This window comes from Sus scrofa, chromosome 17, assembly GCF_000003025.6.
Source record: "Sus scrofa isolate TJ Tabasco breed Duroc chromosome 17, Sscrofa11.1, whole genome shotgun sequence".
Lineage (NCBI taxonomy): Eukaryota > Metazoa > Chordata > Mammalia > Artiodactyla > Suidae > Sus > Sus scrofa.
The window spans coordinates 22,020,568-22,041,915 of NC_010459.5; the positions used below are offsets into that span (position 1 = coordinate 22,020,568).

General features: G+C 44.9%; 2 protein-coding genes across 4 annotated transcripts in view; one reads left to right on the forward strand and one right to left on the reverse strand.

Moving 5' to 3' along the window:
• The window catches only part of ISM1 (isthmin 1), an 88,673-nt gene extending 72,217 nt beyond the window's left edge, over positions 1–16,456 (forward strand). The window contains exons 4-6 of the mRNA XM_001925000.5: positions 2,989–3,132; positions 7,915–8,004; positions 11,467–16,456. Of these exons, the coding sequence (XP_001925035.3) occupies positions 2,989–3,132; positions 7,915–8,004; positions 11,467–11,984 (752 nt within the window). The 3' untranslated portion in view covers positions 11,985–16,456. The remainder of the gene's footprint in view (positions 1–2,988; positions 3,133–7,914; positions 8,005–11,466) is intronic.
• The window catches only part of TASP1 (taspase 1), a 395,076-nt gene that overhangs the window by 57,199 nt on the left and 316,529 nt on the right, over positions 1–21,348 (reverse strand). The window lies entirely within an intron of this gene.

Here is a 21,348-nt window from a genome sequence, read left to right on the forward strand (position 1 = left end):
CTGTGGCATAGGTCTGAATCTCCAGCTCTGAAGATTCGACCCCCAGCCTGGGAACTTACTTATGCCACGGTGCTGCCCTAAAAAGACAAAAAAAAAAAAAAAGAAGAAGAAGAAGAAAGAAAGAAAGAAGCAAAAGAAAAGAAATGACCTCTAAAACGTAGTGGCTTTGAAAAACAAATGTATTCTCTCTCTAGAGTCTGCAGGCTGGGGCTGCATGGTCTAGCATGGCTTCATTCAGAATGATAGGGTCCCAGCAGGACAGTATCCCTGGCCCTTCACAAGGCGTTTAAAGAGTTCCCTATGGCAAAAAGACAAGCCCAAATGCATAAGCCCTTTTCCAGCCTCCTTTTGCATCTTGTTTTCTATTTTCCCATTGGCCAAAGCAAATCACATGGCCGAGGCTAGAGTCCATGTGAAAGGGTGGTAACCAAAGGGTGGATATAAGGAAAAGAATTATGGAAGTCATTTTTCACACAATCTGACAGAGTAGTGGCATTCAATAATTTAGATCCAAGAAGCTAAAACAGGAAATTACCTCATGCAGAGATTCCAAAATGGTGCATTTAATGCTAAAATATCAAAGCTCAGATATGGTGTTTCCCAACATTAGCTCTCTATTTTACTGCAACAAGAAGGAATGGTTGCAAGAGATTTCTAGATGGTTGGGCCCCGTTGCTGCTGCTTCTTCTCTCTCTCTTTTTTTTTTTTTTTTTTCCTTTGCTTTTTAGGGCAGCATCCACGGGCCCCATTGCTGCTGCTTCTTCTTCTTCCTCTTCTTCTTCTTCTTCCTTCTTCTTCCTTCTTCTTCCTTCCTCTTCCTCTTCCTCTTCCTCTTCTTCTTCTTCTTCTTCTTCCTCCTTTGCTTTTTAGGGCAGAACCCATGGGTATATGGAAGTTCCAAGGCCAGGGGTCAAATTGGAGCTGTAGCCACTGGCCTATACCACAGCTCACAGCAACAACAGATCCTTAACACTCTGAGCAAAGCCAGGGATCGAACCTGCATCCTTGTGGATACTATTCGGGTTCATTACTGAGCCACCACGGGAACTCCTCCACATCACTTCAAGTGGGATGCTTCTAGGCATCACTGGATGATGTCTTAGGCCAGTACCCACCACACAGGTCACATGGACTCTACCTCGGTGATTTAGTAAGCTTTTTCTGAATGACCCACTACCCCCTTTTTATGAGTCTAAAGAAAATATAATCTTCACTGGTGGCTTTTTATCACAGTGGTTGTTTCCTTTAACAAAATCTGGTCTGGGGGCTTCACACGGGAGGCAATGAGTGTGTTCACTTGTGCATAGAACCAGCTACATCTGGACATGCCTGCTGCGAACATGTGATTGTTCCAGGCACATCTGGAGAGTTTACTAAGAGATCTTGGAGGGAGCAGCCACTGCTTCTCATCTCAGCATCCTCTCCAGTTCCACCATGCTGATGCCCAGGAAAAAATGGGAGGGACAAAGGCAGCTGATGGGAGGGAAACAGGTCCCCCTCCCTCATGCCAGGCAGTAGTTTCAAACATCTGCTTGGCCAAGTGGTTGGAAAACCATTTCTTAGAAGAAAATCAAAGTTTGGAAAAATTCCTTTTTGGGAAGTGGGGAGAAATAGATGTGGTCCCTTGGGGCTGGTGAGGTGTGAGCACACTCTTTGCTTTGGGTGAGGGTCAACCAGCTGTCCGCCCACCAACTGCATAACAGGCTGAGGAGCTCAGTGGCCTGTGTTTGCCTCAGAGGCATTCAGAGTGAACTCCTTGGAAACAGCAGCCTGGGAGGCTGGCACAGGGCCCACAGTTCAGGTGGTAACATGTGTGGACTGCATGCATGCCAGGCCTGCATAATAACAATCACCATGACCTGCTGCAAATGGAGCGCACCCCTTCTCTGCAAGGCACACGTCTGGGGCTCTGTGCTTGGCCCTGGCAGATGCCCCAGGGCTGGAGGAAGATCTGGACCAAGCAGGAAAAAGCACTTCAGAGTAGAGGTGCTGCAGAAAGCTTCATGCTTTAGTGATCAAGGACTTAGCACAAGAGCCTAAGCTTTCCTTTCTCTTACCCTTAGGATCTTGAATGGGTCCCCCAACCTCTCCAGGACTCCGTGTCCTTATTTTTGAAAAGAGGAAGTTAGTCTAGATCATCTTCCAACCTCCCCTACAGCTCTCACACTCCCAGGCCCCCTAATCTGGTCTGCTTCTCCTTTTTCCACACTACTCATCAACTTCTTATTTACTGTGTAATTTACCCATCTTGTATGTTTATTGATTATGATCTGAGTCTTCTCATGAAAATATTAGTGCCACAGGACAGAGACCTTTGAACTAGAATTGTGCCTGGTACATAATAGGGTCTCAGTATTTGTTGGATGGATATTGAGTGATGGCCCCAAAGGACAATTTCTAGCTTTACCACTATGTATCAGTTATCGAATGCTGTGTAACAAACCATCTTGAGACTTGGGTAACATGGTGGCAGCTGTGTGTATTTCTCATGATTCTGTGGCTCAAGAGTTCAGGTGGGGCCCCACTGAGCAGCTCCTCTACTGCCAATGGTATCAGCTGCATTCAGCTGCCCACTGGGAAGTGCTGGAAGATCCAGGAAGGCTTCATTCCCATGTGTAGTGTCTTGGTGGCCCTTCATGTGACTCCTCTCTTTGCATGAGAAGTAACTGGTCATTTTGGAAAAATTCCTACCATACTATTCCGTGGTTCCATGCTCTGCAAATGCCTGCCTTCTCAATAAGCACTTACTTGACACCTTCTAAGGGTCAGGCCCTGGCCATATGTCCAAAACCTCAGATAGAGTCGCTGCCTTCACAAGGCTAGTCCCTAAAATGAACCTGTAAGCCTTCTGACACCAGCTGGCATCTGACCCCCTCCAACAGCAAGGACAATGGAGATGAACAGTTGACAGGCAGCTTGACTTGGGGGGATGGTGGGACTCTTTGGGTAAGGCCAATGACCACATCCCTGGTTCCCTTTCCCTTCCAGATTCTACCGATGGTGAAGGCGACTGGAGTCTGTGGTCTGTGTGCAGTGTCACCTGTGGGAACGGCAACCAGAAACGCACCAGGTCCTGTGGCTATGCATGCACTGCAACAGAATCCAGGACATGTGACCGTCCAAACTGCCCAGGTGGGGGTATGCAGAAGTGTGGCTCCACATTCAAGGAGAAGCTTTTTTTTTTTTTTTTTTTTTTTTTTTGTCTTTTTGCCTTCTCTAGGGCCGCTCCCATGGCATATGGAGGTTCCCAGGCTAGGGGTCAAATTGGAGCTATAGCCGCTGGCCTACGCCAGAGCCACAGCAACGCGGGATCTGAGCTGTGTCTGCGACCTACACTACAGCTCATGGCAATGCCGGATCCTTAACCTACTGAGCAAGCCCAGGGAACAAACCCGCAACCTCATGTTCCTAGTCAGACTCGTTAACCACTGCACCACGACGGGAACTCCAAGGGGAAGCTTTTCTTAAAAAGATTTTTAATCTGTTAAAATCATTTTTAAAGGTTCCACCCCATTTACAATTATTACAAAATATTGGCTATATTCCCTGTTTGTTCAATACATCCTTGTAGCCTATCTTACAAGGTAGTGTATGCCTCCCACTCCCCGACCCCTACATTGCCCCTCCTGTCCTCTCCCCATTGGTAACCACTAGTTCTTTATGTCTGTGAGTCTGGAGAAGCTTTTAATTTATATTTTAAAATGTATAGAACTTGACTTTTAATAAGACAACCACTTGCCTAATAAGAATTCTGACCAGACTGGAGCGACAAGAGATGAGTAAAGAGCTTAGTGGATGAAACAGTGTGTTTTATGAGTTTTCGACACAATTGCAGTAACCCGTGACCTAGAAGACAGTGCCACCATGTACTTAATTTAAAGGATGGACTCTGGTTAATTTGGGCCTTTGATGTGGGATTGGTTGTACCTTAAAGAGACACATGAAGACAGACGTTCATGGTCTAATAAGGAAGCCGGGACCAGGGGCTTAACAGCCATCTATAGAAAAACCACATGTTGGCCAGAGAGTTTCCAAAGGCTCCCAGGGGAGCAAACTGGGGCAACTTGGTAGTTAATTATCAATTTAAACTGCATTGTCGGCATTCAGAGACTTAACTCATTGCAAACTTGAGGAGAGGCCATATTTCGGTGAAAAATCACTGTGACTGTCTGTAGCAGTGGTTCTCAAACCAACAGTCTATGTCTTTATGGCCCACACATTTTTAAAAGGTTGTGAAGGAGGAGGAAGAAGAGAGAGGAGGAGGAAAAATATGCAACCAAGACCGTGTGTGAAATGAACAATCAGAAATAGATCATTCAGGAGTTCCCGCTGTGGCTCAGTGGGATCAGAAACAGATTCACAGACATAGTAAGCAAACTTACAGTTACCAAAGGGTAAAGGGGGGTGGTGGGGAGGGATAAATTAGGAATTTGTGATTAGCAGATACCCACTACTATATATCAAATAGATAGATAGTAAGGACTAGAAATACATAGCACAGGGAACTATATTCAATATCTTGTAATAACCTACAATAGAAAGAATTTGAAAAAAGAAAAAGTATAGGAGTTCCCATTGTGGCTCAGTAGTAACGAATCTAACTAGTATCCATGAAGATACTGGTTCGATCCCTGGCCTCACTTAGTGGGTTAAGTATCCAGCGTTGCCATGAGCTGTGGTATAGGTTGAGGACATGGTTTGGATCCTGCATTGCCGTGGCTATGGCATAAGCTGGCAGCTGTAGCTCTGATTCAGCCCCTAGCCTGGGAACTTCCATATGCCATACATGTGGCTCTCTCTATATATATATGAATCACTTTGCTATACACCTGAAATTAACACGTTATAAATCACCTGTACTTAAGTTTTCAAAAAAGAAAACTTTTTTGCTCTCAAAGCCTAAAATATTTACTTTCTGACCCTTTACAAAAAAGTTTACCAACTCCTGGTTTGTAGTTTTCCACCTACCATGTCTTCCACATGGCCAGGGAGAAAACCAGCCTAAAATACTGCCTAGGACTCTTCCAAAAAAAACATGCATTCCAAGTGATTCCTCTGAAAGACATTTTGGAGACAGAACATTCATTTCCTACACCCCAGGCTTCCTTTTTCTACCCCTCGAACCTCTGCTCTCAAAGCATAAGGCTGAGATTTAGAACAAAAAGTGGAAGAGCAAAGGAGTTTCTGCTGAGAGAGAGGATCGGATTGGGCTGGTGGATGATAACAAGGGGCATGCGCAGAAAATGGGCCAGTGTACAAAAGGAGGCCATTCTGATCCCCGTCAGCCTTGCAGATGGGTTTCCGAAAACGCAACGACCATCAAGGGGTTTTTCCTGACCTTTCCCATGCTCATCATAATGAAGCTGGGTTAGAAGTCCAGAGGGATGGGATTTGGGTGGGTAGACATGAACCAGTAAATAATAATAATTGAGACGGGAGAAGAGGAAGAGGGTAGGAAGGAAATGAAAGAGAGAAGGAGAGTATGAAGAAGAAGAAAATGACCAAGATAAGATGAAACCCCCAAAATGAAGATAAAGATGAAGGGAAGATAGGGAAGATGAAGATGAAAAAAAGATGATAATGAAACTCTTGAAGACTGGACATTTGAATATTTAAGTATCAAGCACCTTTCTGAGGTCTTTGCATGTGTTGTTTCGTCTAATCCTCACCATAACCTTGTAACTAGGTATTTATGATGGTACTCACTGGCAGCTGTGGACACTGGGGCACACAGGTTAACTTGCCAAGAGCCACACAGGCAGCAAGTGATTCATCTGGGATTTGAATACAGGCGGTCTGATTCCATAGTCTGTGCTCTTAACTATTCAATGCCTTCACCTCCACCAAAGGGAAGGGTATCAGGCTCGGCCACACATGGATAATACGGGCAGTATTTCCTCTTTTTTTTTTTCTTCCTTTTCTTTTTAGGGCCAAACCTGTGGCATATGGAAGTTCCCAGGCTAGAGGTCAAATCGAAGTTGCAGCTGCCGGTGGCCTACAACAGCTTGTGCAACGCCGGATTCTTAACCCACTGAGCCAGGCCAGGGATCAAAATCTGCATTCTCATGGATACTAGTCGGACTATTAACCCACCGAGCCACAACGGGAACTCCAAAGATTTTTGTTTTGGGGGGTTTTTTTAAGGCCACACAGAAGTATTTACTGTCAGGGTTTGAGGGCTTGCTTTCTCTTCCAGAGCTGCATCCAGAACCGAGGCAGTAGACCCAGAGATCTTCTTAGGGGGTATCTTCTCTGCTGCTTTTTTTTTTTTTGGCCACACCCAAGGTGTTCAAGAGTTCCCAGGCCAGGGAACGAACCCTCTCCACAGTAATGACAATGCCAGATTCTTAACCTCTAGGCCACTGGGGAACTCCTCTGCTGCCATTCTGAATGTTTCCTTCTTGTCTTCTCTCACCACTGAGAGCAGTATGGCCAGCAGCCCTGTTCATACGTTTTCTTCTCATCTGACCCTACCTCCATCCTTTCTGCCTCTCTGTTCCTGACTTTTCCAGCTTTCCAGGGCTCCCTTGAACATGGAGGATCTCCTTTTCAGGATCTCTTTCCTTTTTGGATATATCAATTCGCAATATTACTGCAAGTCTCATGGGGCATACAGTCTCCCTGGCCTGACAGTAATTACACTGTAGAAGTTTTGTCCCTCAACCAATCAGACAAACAAGTTCTAGGGCCCTCACATAAAGTCAGAGAGAGCCCCTTAAAGGAAATCAAGTCATGCCTAGCAGGATGGCCAAAGTTCTCCAACCAATAGTCCACAGTCACTGCCCCTTCCTCTCCTCACTGCCTCCACTTGCACAAGATTCCTGTTTTCAAAGGAAACTGGGGTGGGGGTGGACCTTTGGGAGGAAGAAGGAGCCAGGAAATTTGAAGTAAGCGAAGCTCGGTTCCTCAGAGCAAGCAATGACAAGCCCAACTTAATTCCTACTTTTTTGTAATAAATTTTATTGGAGTATAGTTGACTTAGAATGTTGTGTTAGTTTCAGGTATACAGCAAAGTGAATCAGTTATACATATGAATTTATCAATCCTTTTTTCCCATATAGGGTATTATAGAATATTGAGTAGATCTCTCTAAACTCACAGATTTTGAAATCAATCTTATGGCTACCAAAGGGGAAACCGTGGAGGGCCGGGAGGGTTAAATTAGGAGGTTGGGATTCATACACACAAGGTACTATGTAACAAATAGATAATTAACAAGGATCAGCTTATTCTTTTTGAAGCATCGTCAGCAATGCTGGAGGAGTCCCTGCCTATGAGCGATCATGTCTTACCCTATGGACTGCTGCTTCCTCCAAATGAGCTAGACAGATACCTGGGGGGGAAACGGCGGTCAGCAGCGCTTTCTTGACACATAACTCATTTAATTGATTCAATGCTATGAGGTGGGTCATTTGGCCTTCCCCATTTACAGGTATGAAAACAGAGCCACACAAAGCTTCCTTGGCTTGCCCAAGGTCACACAGCTAGTAATGATTTGAACTCAGCAAGCCAGTCATTAAGACTGGTGTGGACCCCTAGACACGTTGTTAACCACCGTACTCTATGGCTTCTGGTTTATTTTGCTACCCCGACATCACCAGACAGCACCATCCTTAAATTTGTCTCCACCCCCAAAACCCCCTTCCTGGGCCCAGGAAGTGAGTTCCTTAGGCATATCCAGGCACATTTGGACCTGATCTCACCTTGCAAAGGGTATCTGGGCTTTAATATATTTTATGCTCTGCTACCTGCTTTTTACAGTTTCCTCTGTTGGCAAGTTTCTGCCCATGAGTCGTAATGAATACAAAAAAGGCTTTGTTCAGGTGTATTTTTTTTTTTTTAATTTGCCAGTGATGGGGGAGGGTAACTTTTTTCCATAGAACTAGGGGAAAATGAGCTCCTGTCCTTATTTAGGAATTGAAGACACCTTCAGGACAGCTGCCACCGAAGTGAGTCTGCTGGCAGGAAGTGAAGAGTTCAATGCCACCAAACTGTTTGAAGTTGGTAAGAAGGGTTTATTTTCTTTCTCATCCAAATATTGAGTCTGTGTTTTGGAGATTCCTTCTGCCTCTGCAAGGCCATCCTTGGATCCATTTAAATACTTCATTTGCCCCTTATGGTATCCAACTCTCTCAGTGTCTTTCTTGCTCATTGAATCCCCCTCCTGCACCAGACAGAGCCCAGCTGCCCTACTGTGTCCCCTGCCAGCAACACAGCCTCCACAGCACGCGGGTAGGACCACCCTTCCCCTAGCACGGGATCAGTCTACACTGGGGCCTCAAGCCTCATGGAATCTCTTCTCACAGCCCTCACTGAGTGCCCCCCAGTGAAATCAAGAAGTGATGATGTCAGTTGTCCAGCAGAGGCACAGAGGGAAGGATGGGAGAGAAAGAAAACTGTCTGAACATTATGCCAGCTCCCCCACCCACACGAACCTTTTGGAAATCTTTGGTACATCCTTCTACTTGTCCACTAGAAAGTCCTAGAACAAGTACAAAAGACATGGACCAAAAGAAAATGAAAGTGCCTACTCAGGTGCAAGGGGAAACCTGGTTTTTTAAATATAGCTCCGTGTGCTCCTGGCTGTAATTCTGTATTGAAGAAAGGTAAGGCATCTTCCGCCTGGTTTCTTTTTACTGCCCCCCACCCCAAGCTCTTTCTTAGCCTCTTCACTTCTGCCCTCCTCAGCCAAACTGGAGTCCGTCTGGAAATTCCATCACCCAGGGTTTCTGCCTCAGTCCCTCATATACAACCAAACTGCCTTTAGCAGAAGCCTTTTGCAAACACAATGCATGTGATTTAAAAAAACAAAGCAAAACAAGACTAGGAGTTCCCATCATGGCTCAGTGGTTAACAAACCCAACTAGTATCCACGAGGATGCGGGTTCAATCCCTGGCCATGCTCAGTGGGTTAAGGATCCAGCGTTGCTGTGAGCTCTGGTGTAGGTCACAGATGCAGCTCAGATCTCAAGTTGCTGTGGCTGTGGTATAGGCTAGCAGCTACAGCTCTGATTTGACCCCTAGCCTGGGAACTTCCTATGCTGCAGGTGCAGCCCTAAAATGACAAAAGACAAAAAAAATTTTAATTTTAAAAATCTAAAGACTCAGTTTGGGAATTTTGCATAAGACAGTAAAGCAGTAAGACGTTTTTGAGAAGCGAGCTCCTCAGCCCTCATGTCCTGCCCCACAGGCAGGCAGCTGCTTGTCCTTTCACAGGGAATGGGGCTGGTTGCACCTAGTGGGCAGGTGAGGACACACAGGGATGAGGAGGGATGGCAAATCAGCTAGACACTCAAAGAGGCAACTGAGGAGCATTTGGTGAGGGTCTGTTTGCAGAAGTGTGAGCAGCTAGACAGAAACCAAGAAGAGATTGTACAGAACCCTGGGGGCTGGCAACAGTGGGAAGGCCTTACCACTCACTGGTCACCAAGGGACCGGAGGGAGGGAGTGGTTACTAGAACCACAGAGAGGCTGTGTGGAGAGGGTTACCTGACGGCACTCCCTACTCTCGGGAGGATGTAGCCAGCCCATAACAGTGAGGGAGGAGCCTCAGAGACAATACCCTGACCTCACCCCTCCCTTCAGCTTCCCATTGGCTCACCCTGATTAGAAGGCAGGGCTCAGGGAGCCACTATTCCAGCCATGCAGGGAGACCTTCCAGGGCAAGAAGTGTTGAATGAGGGTGAGAAGGACAAGTGGAAGATACCAGTAGAGATGAGAAAAGCTTGACTGACACAAGGTCAAGTTTCTTTTCCTTTCCTTTTTTTTTTTTTTTTTTTTTGCTTTTTAGGGCCTAACCTGTAGCATATGGAAGTTCCCAGGCTAGGGGTCCAATCAGAGCTGCAGTTGCTGGCCTACACCACAGCCATAGCAATGTGGGATCCTTAACCCACTGAGGTTAAGGGATCCAATCTGCATCCTCACAGATGCAGTATCAGGTTCTTAACCCCCTGAGCCACAATGGGAACTCCTCAATGCAGTCTTTGAATAAAGGATTTTTTTTTTATTTGATAGGGATCTGGGAACTATCCACCAGCTCCCATCAGGCACCTATGGGGGCTGTTGGACTTCTAACCGACGAACCATGCAGTCATGCACCTATGGGTGGGCTCTGGGGGCCAGAGCAATCTCTCAGGCAAAGAACCACAGGGGCTATTGGGGCATAGGGACATGGTGTGGGCAGGTTACCCGCAACTTCTGGCTCAGTAAGTGGCAGTGGGTTAGATGAGGCATATCTAAGGAAGCCCACCTTGGTGGAATGTTGGGCATGCATTAAAAGGGGCAAAAGCAAAAAGTGCCACAGGTGCTAAAAAATGTCACTTCTATCAGTGCAAGCAGTGGGGGGCGGGGGAGTGCTTCTGTGACACCAGACTGGCCCTGAGGCTACACGGTGGCTTCAGGTTTCCTGCTCAAAGCTCATACAAAGAAAGCCTGTTGGGGGCACTTTGCTAGCTGGTGGCCTCCACCTGTTGCACCTGTGGATCTGCCATGACGTTCACTTCATGGTCACATACCTTCATCCCCTCGGGCTGCTCTCTGCTGATGAGGGATAGGAGCCTGGTGAGGGTGCTGTCCCATGAGAAACTCCTCCCACAGGCAGCTATTGCTGGGGTGTCCCTTGGCATGGCCGAACCCTCTAAAGCTGCTCTGAGGCACTCGCTTGCCAGGCACGTGTGCATTTTAAAGAAAATGATATTTTTTATTGTATATACAATTCAGTATTTTTAATACTGTAAAGGCCAAACACAGCACACCTTGTGGGGGGGGCAAGTTCTAGATTGACAAGGTCAGTAGCTTCTGGGCTAGATGTTAAATTCCCTAAAAGCAGGGATCACCAGCTTCTTCCTTTCTGAGGCTTCTTACATAGAGATTTGCACATAATGATTGTTTCCTGCCTAAAGTTAAGAGGTTAGACCACTAGCCTAGGGAAAACCAGTGAATGGCAGAAATAAAACTTCGTCCTATAAATATTGCACTTTCTACCACTCATTGCTTATTTAGAAAGAAGAGTCAAAATGGCCCTCTGAATTATTCATTTTGTTATGGGTGATAATGGGGTTATGGTTACCCAGGAACAAATACAAATATGACTTAATTATCCTCCTTTTTTTGTAGATACCTACTAAAATTTAGACATCATAGTATCATATTTATTTCCAAAAAATATTTTTAATGAGGGAAATTATAATGATGGTTGAGCCTAAATGATGACATCTGGGTAGTCATTGTATAGTGTAGCCTCTCTCTAATTTTCAGTGTATCTGAAAATCTTTCATAACATAAATTAAGGAGTTGGTGGAGCAGAGGAAGTTGTGAACAAAGTTCCCAAGTTCAAGGGTGGTGAGTATGTTCACCCATGGCCTGGGGCTTCCAGGGGCTGCCAGGGTGGACTCTGAAAAGGTTGACTTGAATCTCACTCTGCAGTTTTGCGTGTGGTGAGAGGGTTTCTCTGTGGCTTTTTTTCAGACACTGACAGCTGTGAGCGGTGGATGAGCTGCAAGAGCGACTTCCTAAAGAAATACATGCACAAGGTGATCAACGACCTGCCCAGCTGCCCATGCTCCTACCCCACCGAGGTGGCCTATAGCACGGCAGACATCTTCGACCGCATCAAGCGAAAAGACTTCCGCTGGAAGGATGCCAGCGGGCCCAAGGAGAAGCTGGAGATCTATAAGCCCACGGCCAGGTACTGCATTCGCTCCATGCTCTCCCTGGAGAGCACCACGCTGGCTGCCCAGCACTGTTGCTATGGCGACAATATGCAGCTCATCACCCGGGGCAAAGGGGCGGGGACGCCCAACCTCATCAGCACTGAGTTCTCAGCGGAGCTCCACTACAAAGTGGACATCCTGCCCTGGATTATCTGCAAGGGCGACTGGAGCAGGTATAACGAGGCCAGGCCTCCCAACAATGGACAGAAGTGCACGGAGAGCCCCTCAGACGAAGATTATATCAAGCAGTTCCAAGAGGCCAGGGAATATTAAAAGAGACGCCAGTTCTGATGTTGGTGACACAAACGCACTGCACTGATCGGCAGCCTGGCACAGTCCCTCTTTCCCACATGCGTGTATATTTGTATATACCATGTGAGTATTTGTCATAAGTTACACTAGGGGTGTGCACCAGGCCCTTGTGACTGCCATCTGACGCCACTGTGGCCGTCTGCAATGTCTACAGAACTCCTTGGAGCTCTTTCTAGGGATGATGTCCACAGGCAGATGGGGACAAAGAAGCCAGAGGAGCAACCTGGAAGCCATAGGGGGTGGGATTCAACTCATACCCTGGATCCCTGTTTCCAAGAAAAGCAAAAGAGCAAAGAGACTGAAGTTGTAAACGTTATAAGCAGTTTTTATATATAACTTATTTAATATGAATGTGACTTATGCGTAACCTTTTCTCTGGAGTTGTCACCGTGAAACTACTTAATCACTTCCATGAGAATTCAGAAAGGGACTTAGGTAGGTGGAAGAGAAAGGGAATTTTGTAATAATGACTTGTTTAAAAAAAGAAATAATTCAATGGAAATATATTAAAACAAGGAAATGCCCACCTTAAACTAGATGTTACTTAGCTGTGAGGTACCTTGCTGAAATCTCAGCTTCCAAAATGCACTTGCCTCAGACTGCGTAGGGGGTGGATATATTTAGAAGCAAATCTGAGGCCTGGTTCTGGTTCTGGCTTTAAAATAAGGCCAATATTAGCACAATGCTATGATTCTACTAAAAGACACCCAGAATGGCAGGATTTCTGCTCATGCCTTAATAGGTTCAGAAGGCTTCAGTAAGGTCAGACATAAAAACAAGGAATAGCACTTTTTTCCAAATAGAAAAATACAAAACAATGGGGAAAAGGACATGAATCTTATTTCATCTATTTTCTTTTAATATCATCTTAATTTTTTTCTCCACCATTATATTCCTAGTAAATAAATATAAAAGAGAGGAGGAAAGCAATCCTCATTGTTTTCTGTTTTAAGAAAGGAAAAAAAAAACTGCATTATTTTTGTAAAGTATTTATTGAGTCATTTAGTCTTGTGCATCAAGCAATTGTAATATGACCTGGTCCTGTAGGGTAGAACTTAGAGCAAATAAAGAGTTGGTTCTTATGCAATCTTTACTTGCAGAACTCCAGGAAAAGAGATTATATAATAAAATCGTAAATAAAATGCTTTACCTGCAGTAAATGTGTTACCTGCAAACATTTATGATAGAAAGTCCATAAATAGCCCTGGTAAAGCAGGGTTTCAAGGCAAGAGAGAAGAAGGTTCAAACCAGGTGGGAATAAAAGGTCCATTGATTAACGTGATGGTGGGTGGTGTAAGTCATAGCATCTTTGGCACCAAGAACATTAAGAGGCTGAAACTTACTGATATGTGTGTGACTTTTTGCCCACCCAGAGCTACGAAAGAGCTAAGAATAGCAAGCCAGAGCCAAGGCTTAAGACAGCCCAGATGAGCAGGACCACTCCTAGACAAAACTCTGCAATTATAGTCATAAGTAGATGACTTATTCTTTTTCCAGATGAGGAAACCAAAGCTCAGAGAGGACAGATCACATTGGACCCATCCTAGTCCAGTGGTCCTTCTACTATCTCAAATTTTTGATGTCCTTCTATAGTTGGTGCCTTTGGTAGTCTGACCCAACCCTTAGGTTCTCTTAATAACAATCTTGTTTTTATGGAAAAGCTCTTATCAGTCATTTAAACTCTAGAATGAGTTATCCATGTATTGCCCACCCTCAGGATATTTACATTTAATATCTGTTTCTAATGATGGGATTAGAATCCTTATTCACATTTGAAGGGATTTTAGGTAACTGAACTGGTAAGGAGAAAATCAATAGGTCCATATATCACGGAAGCAGATTTGGTTCCAAATAATAGGGAAACCATTTTTGAGAAGAGAGTTGGTTTTGATGGAATGCATTGCCCTTTGGGATGGTGAGTTCCCTATCAGGACAGGTATTCAAGCAGAGCTGGAGATGAATACCATGAGAAGTTCCCTTTAGTGCTGAGGAGGGACAAAAATGGACAGCAGTAACCCCCATTATAAGTGTTCTATTAAGGGTAAGTGGAAAGTATTCTGGGAAAATAGAGGCAGAACTCAGGGAAGTACCTGCTGAGTTTAATGGGGGATTGGTATTTCATAAAACAGAGAAGAGGCAGAGGAAGTGGATGCATTTGGGGTACAAAAAAAGTTTGGACAAAGGCAAAGAGCTAGGCAAGAGCCTGGTGTTTTCTGAAAACTGGGGTGTTTACAGTGATGAGCCAGAGGGACAGGAATGGCAAATTATGGAGCCACATTTGAGGTGTTTTTGTTAAGGATTTAGCATGGAAAATTAAAGCTCTTTCTTACTAGAGTGAGAATGACTGATATGAGCAAGGTTCCAGTGGGTATTTGCCTCTTCATCTCAGACTTTACTGATACAATGAACTGAGAGTTGGAAGGTGGAGTAAATTGGGAGCTGGGGAGGGCTTTTGGGTTCTTTGCCTATGAGAACACTTCTAATCTCTCATCCATCATGCAGATGGTACCACCTCTCTGGAAATTTGCTGAACTCTAATCTGTCTCTATCAGGATGGGCTCATTTTCAATCCCAAAGCTCTCAGGGGCCAATGAGTTGTCCTCAGAAGTCCAGACCCCTCTTCTTAGGATGTCCAATAAGACAAGGAGATCCTTATCTCATTTGCCACAGGGCCCCAAATCAGTCTCAGGGTAACCTTAGGTAAGACCTTTATGGAAAGGGGATCCTGTGCTCAAGGGTCAGCTTTGCCCCCCCCCACCCACAGAGTAGGCTGTCTTCCCCTCACCTGCAGCACCTGTAAATAGGACCCTTAGCAGCCACTCTACAACCGCCTCTCATCAAATGCTTTGCTGCTTTGCCTCTCCTTGGAAAGAGAGCCCTTTCTCTAGTGACCCACTGGGCCTCTCTGGTGCCATATCTGAGCAAGCCAATAGTGACAGAGAAGCCAAGCCCTCTAGTGGCTTCACATGGAAAGGAGGAGAAGGAGGTCCCTAAAGAGCTGAGCATCCTCTTCTTCCCATTCAAGCATCTGCCATGATTAGCCTCCAAGTCCTTCCATCTTTGTAGGTCCGTGGCCAGGGCAGGGGGCAGTGGGTAGATTTCCTCAACCTGAAACCGGGGCTCAAGGATCAAAGAATAGATATGATACCAACCACCCTTTACTGGGCACACACTTGGCACCTCTGTACCAATCACATCACCATGGGAGGCAGGCAGATTACATCCATTTTACAGCTAAGGCAAAAGAAGCCCAGCAAAGGGAGTTCCCGTTGTGGCTCAGCAGGTTACAAATCCAACTAGTATCCATGAGGTTCAATCTCTGGCCTCGCTCAGTGGGTTAAGGATAAGCCGCAGTGTAGGTTGCAGGTGTGGCTTGGATCCCGAGTTGCTGTGGCTGTGGGGTGCGCCTGCAGCTGTAACTCCAATTTGACCTCTAGCCTGGGAACTTCCATATGCTGCGGGAGGGGCCCTGAAAAGCCAAAAACAAACAAACAAACAAAAAAAAAACCCTACATAGTACTCTAATTTGCCCAAGGTCATCATGAGGCTCTGTACATGGAAAATCTGGTTGAAGCCTATTCTGTCTGATCACCAAGCCCATGTTCTTGACCTTACCCCCTACTCTGTTCTCTTCATAACTCTTCCCAACACATAGGATCAGGGAAGAGCCCACTCTGCCAGTGAGCTCCAGCCCACTCTGCATTTGTTCAAATTGTTTAACTCCATCAAATGTCCCTCCACCAATCTTTACGGTATTTCACATTAGTGACAAAGGATCTAGCTTTAGCTCTACATATTCTTCTCATTTCTCATATTCCCTAGGAGGAGGTGAATCCTGTATTTGAGCCTTTGGGTGAGTAACAGAACCTGACTTTGTAGAAGACAGCCTGTTCCATGGACAAGAACAAAGGCTGGTCTGTTTTCCCCTCTGTGCACAAGCCCTGTGCCAATTGTTGCCTGTTGGGTAGACTGCAGGGGCAGGTGCCATGTCTCCTGGTTTCCTACACCCCCAGCACCCAGCACTGTGCCTGGCGGATGTAACCAGCCAATGTGGAGAGGGCTAAGGAATTTGAGGGTTGAGTCAGATTGCCTAGATTCCTTCCAATCCTGGCTCCCTCGCTTGCCTGCTGGTACCACTGGACAAGTTTATCAGCCTCTATATGTTCCAGTTTCCTCACACAGTTGTTCAGAGAATGAAATAAGAGATAAGAAGTTCCTAGCATAGGGCCCAGCAAGTACTATGTGCATTGATGTTGAGTCATTGGAGAAATATTTATTGAGTGTGTACTTATTGCCAGGCATTGTTCTAGATGCCACAGATATAGCAGTGTACAAATCCAAGTTTCCCTGGTGGAGGGGAAACAGCCAATAAATACGTACATACTCTGATATAACGGTAAGCAGTATCAAGAAAAATAAATTATTTGCTCATACGTGTATGTTGCCTTATTGAAAGTAATGCTAACTGTTGTAATAGATGATCCTCAAAATCACAGTGAATTAACACAGAAACATTGAAAGAGTACATTGAAAGAGTACAAGAGCCATTTCTGGTCAAGTGGCTCTCCTTTAAGTGATGACCCAAGGACCCAGGCTCCTCCCACCTTCAAGGAGTGACTCTCTAGGATGCCTTGGAGGTCATCTCTATTCCTGGCAGCTTAAGAAGTAAAAAGCAGGGAGAAGATGGGTAATGATTTATATCAGTGGTGCAGCTGTTATGAGCACTCTACAAAGGACCCTTGGAAATGGAGTCCAGTTGGGAGTCTTCAAGCAGAGGTGGGCTTCAGAAGCACCAGTCAGTCTTGGCCACCAGCAGACCACAACTAATTACATCAGGCAGGACAAAAGAGCTAGTGGAAGGGGTTCTGGATGGGCCCAAAGTTAGTGACCAGAGGAACGACCTTTCTCACCCCAGGTAGACCAGATCGACTTTCCACTGGCAGTTTCCTGCAGGTCCCTACCTGATGGCTTTCCCTAGCCACTGGGGCCACACAGCTGGCAGAGATGTAGACTGAAGGGCCAGGGACTCAACAATGCCCCCAGGAGCCCTTAACTGGAATGTGGTGGGTGGGTAGCCCATCTCTTTCATCCATGGCATGGGGCAATTCTGAAACGTATTTTATACCATTCCTGGAGCACCCAGTGGCACTGAGCTCATCATCCTTGGGGGTAACCTGCTTGCTAACACACCTCCATCCCTTCCCTGTCTTTCCTCCCAGCTTCCTACTGTCTATCACTGAATCATCTCAGACCCTTCTCTCTGGATCTGCTTCTGAGGGGTCCCAAACCAAGACATCACTTAAATGTTATATTTGAATAAGGAAGTATATTATTAATAATAATAGTATTATTGGCATCATACTCATGTGAGATGAAGTTTTGTGTTGGTGACAGCTCTTCCAAAAATAGAAAATTCCTTTTCATTCTGGCCAGAGAAAGGAGCTCCGCTAGATTTCAATACCATTTAGTTTTTACAAAATAAAAATAAACCCCCAGTTTTTAAGATTAGGTTCGACAGGCAGAAAATGTCTCTACCAAATACTTCTAAACAGTTCTGAACACCTTTGCTGAATTTTCGATGTCATCTCCCTGCCAACTAAAGACCATACTTTGAGAAGTACCTCTCTAATCACCTGCGTGACGGTGATCAACACCCCGTGAGCCTTGTTTCTGGACCAAAGGGACAAAGAGTCACGATAAAGCTTCCCAGGAAGTGGCCGGGGGCAGGGGAGGGGCCGGGGGTTCTTTCTTTGTCATCCATTTACAATTTCCAATGGAAAAATGTGTGGGTTGTCACCATTATGCCTGCACGATTTCAGACAAATTAAAGGCTTGCCCTCAGTAATTACTGGGTGGGTATATACAGAAACATACATCCATGCCTACAGATCCTGAATACAGTAGTATAAATTAAGGCAGAAAGCTTAAACAGCCAGTTGCTTTTCTGAAGTTTAGCATCAATTTACTGTATGGAATTAGAAAAGGGGTGTTTTCCAGGATCAGAAGGTAAGGCTTTTCAGGAACACATTTATGACACTAGCAAATTTTGTTGACCCAGAAGAGAAAAGCTTAGACACAGACCATCTTTTTTTTTTTTTTTTCCCCAGATCAGCATGTAGAGATTTGGAAAGCCAGCCTACAAAGCCCAGTGCCTTGCCTATAATGGCAAAAATAACATCATCCTTAACCATTTTAGCAGCAGGGGGATTGGTTTGGGGACTGGGTTGAGACACAGCTGCAATAGCAAAGCTGGGTAAGAATTTTATGACTTTGCTAATTTTCTATCTGTTCAGGGAGTCATAAATGTGCCCTTATAGATATTCATGATTGCCCTTAAAATGAGAAGGAAAAAAAAAAAAAAAAAACCTTTTAAATAGCACAGAAAAGCCTTTCATTCTCGAGGCATGTAATTCATGGATGATTTTCAAAATGTCATGTTTGGATTGGGAAAGTAACATTTCTTGAACTAATCAGCCAATTGCTTCAAGAATATGACTCAAAGGATATAAAAATTTCAAGCTTGACTTTTAAAAAAGAAAAAGGGATTCTTTTTTTCTATGCAAGTTTCTACATTTATTTTTCACAAAGGTCATGGCTAAATGTTAGATTTATTTGCCATGGAGGGGAACAGTCTAAATGAAGTAAACTTTTAATTCCTTCATGAAAGGGAATGGTAGCAGATCTTTAAAAGCTCCATTTAAAAATTTTACACCACTGAATGGGGAGTTTCACTTTGTCTAGCAGTACTTCCTTTTATTTCCCGCTGGTTGTGTTTTTGGTTGGCTTTTTGGCTTTTTTCTTTCCTTTTACCTTTGCAGAGCTGAACAAATGGAGAAAGAGAAAGCTCCCCCGCCCAAAAAAAGGAAAAAAGAAAATCCAGGATCTTAGAGTTCCCATCATGGTTTAGTGGAAACAAATCAAACGCTCTATGAGGACGCAGGTTTGATCCCTGGCCTCGGTGGGTTAAGGATCCGGCATTTCTGTGAGCTGTGGTGCAGGTCACAGACATGGCTCAGATCTGGCATCGCGGCGGCTGTGGTATAGGCCAGCGGCTATAGCTCCAAGTCGACCCTTAGCCTGGGAAACTCCATATGCCGTAGGTACAGTCCTAAAAAGACAAAACAAGACAAAACCGAGGATCTCCTAGGATGAAATTCTCTTTGAAACCTCTAAAGTACCTCACTGTCCCTGTTATTAACATAACTAAAGTGAGATCTTTACAAAGGGGAGAATGGAGAGACCCATACCACTGACACACCTGTCCCCAAGGAGCCTTCAAATTCCTCTTCAAAGATGAGTGCGTTGGAGTTCCCATCGTGGTGCAGTGGTTAACGAATCCGACTAGGAACTGTGAAGTTGTGGGTTCGATCCCTGGCCTTGCTCAGTGGGTTGAGGACCAGGTGTTGCCATGAGCTGTAGTGTAGGTTGCAGACATGGCTCAGATTCCACGTTGCTGTGGCTCTGGCGTAGGCTGGCAGCTACAGCTCCGATTAGACCCCTAGTCTGGTAACCTCCATATGCCAAGGGTATCACCCTGGAAAAGGCAAAAAAAAAAAAAAAAAAAAAAGGATGATTGGGTCCTGCCCAGTCAAGACCGGAAAGAGATTTCCAAAGACCTGACACCTTGGAGCCACGTGACCAGAATGCCTCCAATCAAAAGACAGCAGGTCATCTGGAGCTGACTGGCTGTGGAGCGTAGAACATTCTGACACTTCAGGATCCTTTCCTGGGGACTCCACCAAGTCAGGAAAAAAGCCTGCCACAGAGCCACTGTTGGGTGCTCCCTCCAGCTATTACAGGATATTATGAAGAAAAAAAAAAAAAAAAAAAAGGAGGCGGGCAGGGATTCAGTGCCGGAAAGATAAAGGCTGGTTCACTACACTCCAGTAGCAAATGTAAGAACCCGAAGCTCGAGATAGAACTGCAGTCTCCCTCTCTGTTTCCCCTTCTCAGTTTTTTCTTTTCTCTTTTTATTTTTTACAGTTTTATTAAAGTATACAAGGTTGTGATACTTTCTGTTGTACAAGTACATATACACATATCCATTCTTTTTCAGATTCTTTTCCCATACAGATTATCACCGAACATCATGTAAAGTTCCCAGGGCTATACAGTCGGTTCCCAGTGTCCAGTCACCTTTTTTCTACACAGCACAGCCCCAGTGACCTTTCTCACTGCTCCTCTGCCATCCCCTCTGCTTCCCAATTAGCCGATTGTTTCATGAAAGATTCTCTTGAAACACTATATTACAGTAGAACAGGGGTTCAGAAAAAGGTACACTTACCATAAGTGCACAGCTCAGTGGTTTTGTTTTTTTTTGTCTTTTTTTGCCTTTTCTAGGGCCGCTCCCTTGGCATATGGAGATTCCCAGGCTAGGGGTCGAATTGGAGCCGTAGCCACCAGCCTACACCAGAACCACAGCAACGCGGGATCCAAGCCTCGTCTGCGACCTACACCACAGCTCACGGCAATGCTGGATCCTTAACCCACTGAGCAAGGCCAGGGATCGAACCCGCAACCTCATGGTTCCTAGTCGGATTCATTAACCACTGCGCCACGAAGGGAACTCCTGGATTTTTTCACAAGGTGAACATTGGCATGTAACCAATACCCAGGAAAAAGGTAAGGAAACGGAGCCTAAGACTCACGAGGGGCTCTCTAGGATGATGGAAGTGATCTGTCCTGATTATGGTGGTGACGGCGCATCTGTATGCCTTTGTCAAAACTCATGGAATTCTATACTCAAGAAAACTGAATTCCATCATAGGTAAAATGTACCCCAATATAAAATAAATAAATAAGAGTTCCCGCTGTGGTGCAATGGGACCAGTGGTGTCTTGAGAGCACTGGATTGCAGGTTCGATCCCAGACACAGCACAGTGGGCTAAAGACCCAGCGTTGCCTCAGCTGAGGCTTAGTTTGCAACTATGGCTTGGATCTGATCCCTGGCCAGGGAATCCCATGTGTAACAGGGCAGTCAGAAAAGAAAAAAGAAATAATAATAAAATAAAACATAAATAAAATAAATAAAACATTACCAACACTCTGTGTCCTCTTCCAGTCAGTACCCACTTCTCACCAAAAGTCATCAGCATCATGACTTCTGCGCTGATCTAATAATGCATATATATGTTATTTGTATAAATAGCATACATGTTATTTATACATATATAACATTATTATATAATATTTTCTTTTAAAAAAGAAACCTCATATGTACATAATATATATATAACCTAAAATAGGTATATTTACATATGGCAAAATCTTAATGCAAGGTAAATGTATTGGCTAATGTACCAGCTATTAAATTATTTTCTGTATA